Below are 8,269 nucleotides of genomic sequence, written 5' to 3'. Positions count from 1 at the left end.
TTCAATATATTTATAATTTATTTTTATTAATTTTCATAAAGTTTAAATTATTCCATTGCAATAGTAGGTTTATTCGCGTCGCATGCTCTAATATGTTCCAATACGCTCCTGTAATAGCTCTTCTTACTTCAACGAATTCATTGAATTGCGATGCGAATAAATCTAGTGAGTTTTGCGAGGAATTTTGACAGAGTAAAAAAAGGATGAAAAGAGAAAGAAGTTTAGGTGGTAACCGTGGCAACGCTAGGTAACTTACTTATTTCACGCATGCGCATTCCATTTTGGCAGACACATTAAAGATGCCGACAGAGTTGCGCTACTGTATATATTGTGATCATGGAATTGCCGAGAGAGAGGTTTGTGTGGGAGTTCATTCCTCCTTACAGAATTACATATGGACGCGCGAATGTGTAGCCAGTGACATACCGGATTGCGTCGCTGCACTTTTCTTTAATGATGTGATAGGAGATCTCGACCATTGGATATTGTTTTGAGCACATCCAAAAATGAGCACGATCTTAGAAAAAATCGCCTCAATCGAGGCTGAGGTAATCTCTATTATATTGTGTCGCGATATGGTTCACCTTAATAGGTTATCCTTTTGCAGCATTATCGCTCATCACAATTTCCTCTTCCAGATGGCTCGTACTCAGAAGAATAAAGCAACTTCTGGACATTTAGGTTTGCTGAAGGCAAAACTAGCCAAGCTCAGACGTGAGCTAATCACTCCGAAGGGTGGTGGTGGAGGTGGCGAGCAAGGTTTCGAGGTCGCCAAAACTGGTGATGCTCGTATTGGCTTCGTCGGTGCGTCTCTTTTAATCACGTCATAATCTTATACTCTATTATAACTGTATTATATCTCTATATTAGTTTGATAAATTTACGTGTTGTTTCATTCTAACTTTGTTTTGCAAGTAATGAGTGCTAAAAATATTCTAAGTTTACACAGTGCATGAGCACCGAAACCGAACTCAACCAATGTTATTAAACAGGCTTGTTTAAAACTTTGCTCTAGCTGACTTTTGATTTGAATGCTTTAAACCTGGATTTATAATAGATTTTTAAGTATTAAGATATAAGAAATAGATGAATCATTGTCAATTATTTTCCTTGCGTTTGACTTTAATTCTGTAAACACAATAGAGTAGTAAGTCTTAAGTCTTAAGGAATTGACCAATCATATTAGATTGTTCTCACATTTAACTGTGATTGATCAATTTTTTTAAAGCTTAAGGGGATCCTAAAGCCCATTTGTATTATCGATTAATCATATTTTTTGTATAACAATTTTTTTCCTTTTATAGATTTGAAAAACTTTTTCCAGAATTAAAGTATATACATTAATATGTGTCTATGAGGTGAAGTTTATGCCGAGAACGATAAAAAATATTTTTTAAGATTTTGTTTAGAACTTTTTATCGTTTTCAGAATAAATTCTACCTCATAGATACATATTAATATGTATACTTTAATCTTGGAAAAGAATTTTTACCTGTAAAAGAGGTAAAATGTAAGTCTGCAAAGCACGTAATTTCATTTTAGAAGAAATATTTTTTTCTATTCTTTAAATCTTAATTCCACAAAATATTGTTCGTTCAAGTAATCTGAATTCCGCCCCACATTATTTTTAATCTATAAGTAAAACTTTTATATCAAGCAATGACTGTGTTCAGCAGAAAAAGCAACTTTGCAACTGTTGTAAAAATCTTTAATACAATTGATCCTGCCCTTAGTTCCTCACTGAATCTAAATGCATAAATTAATCATATTGAAGAGTTTTACAGCAATTGCAAAGCTGCTTTTTCTGCTGAACGCAGCCAATGTTAATCTCAGGTAACAGTTGCATGTGTCAGAAAAAGTGAATTTTTTTCTGATTTTCTCGTGAAATTATTTTCCAGGATTTTTTAAATGCATTCTTTAATTCTGTAAAAAAATTTTGCAATCCGTGAAGCCAATTCGCGGAGATTTCTCCTAAAACATAATCGTAAAACAGGACAAACTTTAGGATCCCCTTAAGGCTTAAAAGACCTATTGTAGATCTGGATTAAATACTTATAATCATTATTTTGTCTTTATTGTTTATTAGATCTAAAACAAAGATAGAAACACTGAAAATTTTAAAAGCATCCAAATTGAACTCTAATATCTATTTTAAAATCTTAGGCGCATAATAAAACAAATATTAGGAACAGGAATAAATATTAAGATTTCAACCTATCAGATATCAGTTACACCAGAATACAGTTTCTAATAGAATTGAAATCTTAATTCCTAATATTTCCATTGTGCACAGGGTCTTATATTAATAATATTAAAAATTGTTCCAAGATTGAGGGAAGGAAAGAATTAACAAATCACCTCTAAATAATTCGACCAAAAATGATCAGTATAATTGATTAATTCTATCTTGGTTTGAGATCTCGGAGTATATAATTTCTAGTATTACAAATACAAGGCTTAAGGCTACAGTACAACGTTATGCAGAAGTCTGTGCTATAGCTTTTATATTATTGTTTTTTCTTTGTTTCATTCAACGAAGTGATAGGAGAAAGTATTTAGCTCTCGAGTTAAGTTTCGAACAGTGTATATTACCAATGTTCCTTGAACTTTGCAGTATAAAATCTTCTAGAATATCAACATCTTATAAATTATGTACTACATTCTATGTTTCTATGCATGATTTTCTCCAATAATTAAATTTACAGGTTTTCCTTCTGTGGGAAAATCTACATTGTTGAGTACACTCGCTGGTGTATATTCCGAAGTAGCTGAGTACGAGTTCACAACACTCACAACTGTTCCTGGTTGCATAAAATATAAAGGTGCAAAAATACAGGTAAATTAACAATGGATTATAGTTATTTAGATTGTCTCTGTATATAGTGCCAAAACTGCTACAATGGCTTTTGCACATGAAAATAAGTTGAAAATGTCTAATAAACGTATGTCTGATTCCAAATGGTTTCGGAGTTATGGGATATTGAAGTAAGAAAACATGAATCGTAGTAAATGTTGTTTAATGTTCGTTATTCTATTTAATGTTTTACAAAAGGTGTTCAAAAATTCCTTCGATTTTGACACACTTTCTAGCACGAATTAATAAATTGTTTTGGACTTGATGACAACTATTTGGAGTTTTGCGGATGATATCGGCAGCGTTAAGTATTATGGTTATAATTCTGCATTCTAAATCTCATTCTGGTAGATTAAATTTTTCATTCGTCCCAAAGAAAAAATCCAGTGAAGTCGGGACTTCTCACTGGCCATTTAATAGGAGCGTTTTAACTTCTTCCAATCCAATAAGGATAGTGATCGTGAAGAAACATTCGCACAGAAAGTGTAAAGTGAGATGGTGCTCTGTCATGCATGAACCACATATTTCTTCGAGTTAGAAGATCTACATCCTCCAACAGTGCTGATGGGTCATTGCTCAAAAAGTGCAAGTAAGCGTTTCCTGTAAATAAGGAGGCAGTCCGAAGGACCTGATTATATGGTCAATAAAGATTCTAGTCCACATTTTGACAATGAATTTTGGGAACGAATAAAAGATCTAGTCTATCAGAAAAAGATTCAGGATTTAGAACAACAGAATAACGAACATTAAATAACATTAAATTTGCTACGATTCCTTAGTTTCCTTATCTCAATATCCTGTAATTCAGAAACCGTTCAAAATCGAACATGTTTATTAGACTTATTTTCATATGCTGAAGCCGTTGTAGCAGTTTTAACAGTATACAGAGATACCCTGTATATAACTAAGGTAATTCATCTTTAATATCTTTTAATATTTAATATTTAAATTGGAATTTGAAGTTAATAATGTACATGCAAAAAAGGACTTAGTAATGTCAGCTAAATATCAGTTGCTGGTTTAAACTTTGCTACACGTAGAGAAAAGATTAGCTAACGCAGCTAAAATATAGCTGTAGCAGTTAAAATGTGTAATTAAAACAGCTTATGTCGTTGCTGCCAAAGCTCAATTTATTATCTAAAATTTAGGTACTGCAGCTAAAACACTATAATTAAGTTCATTTTTATTAAGTACTTTTCGAATTATAAGGCTTGCAAGTTACAGCATCGCCGGCATTAGCATTACTCAAGGTGTCTGATCGACGGCTAAAACCTCTTGAATATTGTTCAGGATCATGATTTGGATAACATTTGTTAAGATCAAGGTCATTGGTTGCACTTATGATCAAGTTGGTGCACTTATTTTCATTTTTGCACTAAAAGTTACACTTCTGCGTAAAAATGAAAATAAGAGGTACAACCTTCAGTTTGACAAATATTATCCAGGTCATGATCCTGAATAAGGTTTTCAAGAGGTTTTAGCTATCAACCGGACTTGAGTAATGTTAATGCCGGCGGTGCTGTAACTTACAAGCTTTATAACTCGAAAAGTACTTAAAAAATGCATACTTAACATGGTAACTAAGTAAGTGGCAGCTATTTCTGACTATTTTAGCTACGTAACAAAATATTTTATTCGCAATTGTTTCTGAGACGCTGCGATTGCCATTTTACTCTAGCAGAGAATATTTTTTGCAGCACCTAAATTTTAGTGAATAATAAATAATAATTTAGCTTTGGCAGCAACGACATTAGCTGTCCCTATTATAAGGACATATTTTAATTGCTACAACTATATTTTAGCTACATTGGCTAATCTTTTCTCTGCGTGTATATGACAATAAAATTAAGTAAAATTATAACAGAATGCATCTTGCAGTTGTTAGATCTTCCAGGTATTATAGAAGGCGCAAAAGATGGCAAGGGACGTGGACGACAAGTCATTGCCGTAGCACGAACATGCAGCTTAATCTTCATCGTTTTAGATGTGCTCAAACCACTCGGACATAAGCGACTGATTGAACACGAATTGGAAGGTTTTGGTCTGCGATTGAATAAACAGCCACCAAATATAACCTTCAAAAAGAAGGATAAAGGTGGTATTAATTTACAAACAATGGTGAGAAAACGATTTGTAATAATGGACTCCTGACGGTTGAAATAAATAAATAATAAAATGGGCACGGGAGTCACAGATGGAAATTATTGAGAAAATTAATCAATAAAATTAGTGTAATACAAACGTGCACTAAACAAAACGATATTTGATGATTACATGTTTTGACTTTACTTTTGCAGTTTATGCTATTCTTGGGTCCTTCAGGATAAGTTATTTTCAGTTTTAAATACTTCGTTAATTTTTACTTGCATAGGTTAATTAAAAATCTCTAGTACAACTAGAGATTCTTGCCAAGCGATTATCCAATCACATGTGAGCAATGCTCATGTTGTCGATCAACGTTAGAAGTGACTTATCATGATCCATAAATAGATTATTGTTGTTAATAATTGTAATCTGAAGAGAGTTCAAAACAAGCTGAAGCTTGTAATCATTAAATATTTTATTTAGTGCACATATGTATTAAACTTATTTTATTGAAAAATTGCGCAATAATTTCCATATCTGACTCTTATATATCAGTTTTATTATTTATTTGAAAAAGATTTATGAAATAATTAATAATTACAGTAATTTATAATTAATTCTTTGGGTCACGACGGGACCCTCAGGGTTCCATTTTTTTTCACTTAATTTTTAATTATTTTGATGAATTTCGTTAAGTATCGATTCTTTTTGTTTTTATATCCATTTTGTTTTGGAGTCCATAGAACATGAATAATGTTTTAAAAAAGTAGTTTAAAAAAAGAATCATAATTTGGTCGTTGCATCTGAATCTGAGATCAAGATTTCCGAATATCAAAAGTGATAGAACCGAAATAACGAAAAATAAAAAACGGATTCCACGGCTTAATCGCTCAAATCATAGCAGCTGAGCTGCTGGTTGCGTGTGAGCTAGAAGCATCCCCATATCAGAAATATATTGGAATCGTATCTTCTATTATTATTACAACCTGTTTCTTGCTAAATTATTTTTATAAATAATGAAATACTAAATATTTTATTAAAAATTATTTGAATTATTAGTTCACTATATTGGATCAACTATTTTGAATTAAAAATTTTTAATTCTGAATACCTGTTATGGAACATGCCGGAATGAATTTCGATTGGAATTATTCCGTTTTCCCTAGAAAACACAATGGAAATCTAGTGAATAACTGAATTGGAATCCATTCCGACTTATTCCATGATAGGTACACTGATTCGTAATCAGCAAAAATCTCCGAAAACAAAGTTTCAAACAAATCGATTTGATACAAAAATTCGTGACATGGAGGGTTCATTGTAATCCAAAACGGAAATTATAATTTATCTCATATTTCTCTATTTACAAATCTATATTTTTTTTAAATATAGAAGTAAATATTGGATTAATCCGTATAAATAATAATCAAATAGGAACATACAGCCAAATGCAAGTTATTCGTAGCGAAATTATATATTTAAAATCATTGTTAACAATTAAAATTCATAAATATTTCGACCGATATTCGAATTCAACATTGTATCTTAAATTAACAGCGAAATTCATTATGACTAAGTTAAATTTATATTTAGCTTTTTTTTAATCTTAAATCAACCTGACATAATTTAATATTGTAGATTATAAATTATAATACTGAAGAAAAGGCTGAATATCAGCCGAAACGTAAATAATTTTAGATATATGATTTCGCTACAAATAATTTGCGTTTGGTTGTACGCTCTTTATTTGCTTATTACAATTTTTTAATTCATCTGTTATAAAACAAAATATATACAGGAGATTTCGGAATTGAACCTAGGATCCATCAACTATAAGTCGATTGCTCTTGCTCGGAACCACACACCTGATTAACATTGATAGTCAATGCAGTATTAAATATTGATATTAAAGGTTATTGCGTTTTTGTGTTTCAGTGCCCACAATCCGAACTAGATTTTGACACAGTGAAAATGATCTTGTCAGAATACAAAATTAGTAATGCGGACATTACACTAAGGTACGATGCTACCTCAGACGATTTGATTGACGTTATAGAAGGGAATCGCGTTTATATCCCATGCATTTATCTTTTAAATAAAATAGGTAATTGTGTAGAACCTAATAAACATAAGTACTGTACAATAAGGAATATTGAAAAATGAGGAATACTTTTGTAGATCAAATAAGCATAGAAGAACTAGACATTATTTATAAAATTCCACATTGTGTGCCGATCTCAGCCCATCATAAATGGAACTTTGATGATCTATTAGAGAAAATGTGGGATTATCTACAACTTGTTAGGATGTAAGTTTACAATTTATCTCGTCATATAAGCTAATTTGATAGAATTTTATTAAAACAATATAATTTTAATTTTTAAAATAGTTATACGAAGCCGAAGGGACAACTCCCGGACTACAACGCACCCGTAGTACTAAATACTGAAAAGCGAACTGTTGAAGATTTTTGTAACAAGCTTCATAGATCAATCGCAAAAGAATTTAAATAGTATGTCTTTTATATTTCATCATTAGTTTCGGGGATTTTTGAATTACTAAATATTTAAAACTTTTCTTGCGTTGCAGCGCGTTGGTATGGGGCTCATCCGTAAAACATCAACCCCAGAAGGTAGGGAAGGACCATCTTCTTTGTGACGAGGATGTTGTGCAAATTGTGAAGAAAGTGTGATATTGTTTTCCTTGCACAATCGTTTATTGGCAGCACAAATAAACTTAACTAATGAGATTAATGATATATTTAAAAAGATCATTTTAATTAATTATAAATTATATACACAATCACATAATATATGATTTAAATCGCTATTTGATCGAGAAGATGCAGATGCAACATAAATGACGAAAAATTGTGGTTAAATCTTCGCAACATTATAAACGCATTTGGTTTCACATGTGAAACTGTGTATAAAATAATAATCAGATTTATATTTTATCATTTAAAATGTTTTGAATGAGAGAGAGAGAGAGAGCGGGGGGGAGGGGGGCGTGTAAAAGGTATACACCAAGTCCCGAACCTCTTAAATATCTTAAAAAATAAGCATTTCTGAAAGAAATATTTCATACAAAACTTATAGGGTTTCAAGTGGCGTATATAAAGTATAAGTAATAGTAGCATTACTTTAGATACCATTATCAAAGTTACATAAAAATCATCTTAACATTTTTTAATGGAACCCGAATTTTTTACAATATGATTGGAAACAAGACCGTCTATAAATATTAAAACTTTAAGTATAAAGCGCCTTTTCGGTCCGAGTGTTAAGATGTTGAACTACTATCTAATATACATTCAATTAAATTGAATTA

General features: G+C 31.4%; 1 protein-coding gene across 1 annotated transcript; it reads left to right on the top strand.

Moving 5' to 3' along the window:
* Positions 1-367: 367 nt before the first annotated feature.
* LOC108751891 (GTP-binding protein 128up) lies at positions 368-7,918 on the top strand. Its single transcript, XM_018492367.1, has 8 exons — positions 368-548; positions 639-804; positions 2,706-2,836; positions 4,733-4,972; positions 6,875-7,043; positions 7,118-7,247; positions 7,329-7,451; positions 7,529-7,918. The coding sequence occupies exons 1-8, from the start codon at positions 507-509 to the stop codon at positions 7,629-7,631; spliced, it is 1,104 nt and encodes a 367-aa protein (XP_018347869.1). The 5' UTR covers positions 368-506; the 3' UTR covers positions 7,632-7,918.
* The last annotated feature ends 351 nt before the right edge of the window (positions 7,919-8,269 follow it).

This window comes from Trachymyrmex septentrionalis, unplaced genomic scaffold (genome assembly GCF_001594115.1).
Source record: "Trachymyrmex septentrionalis isolate Tsep2-gDNA-1 unplaced genomic scaffold, Tsep1.0 scaffold53, whole genome shotgun sequence".
Lineage (NCBI taxonomy): Eukaryota > Metazoa > Arthropoda > Insecta > Hymenoptera > Formicidae > Trachymyrmex > Trachymyrmex septentrionalis.
The sequence above is the reverse complement of the archived record's forward strand: the minus strand, read 5'-3'. Positions and strand labels throughout refer to the sequence as shown.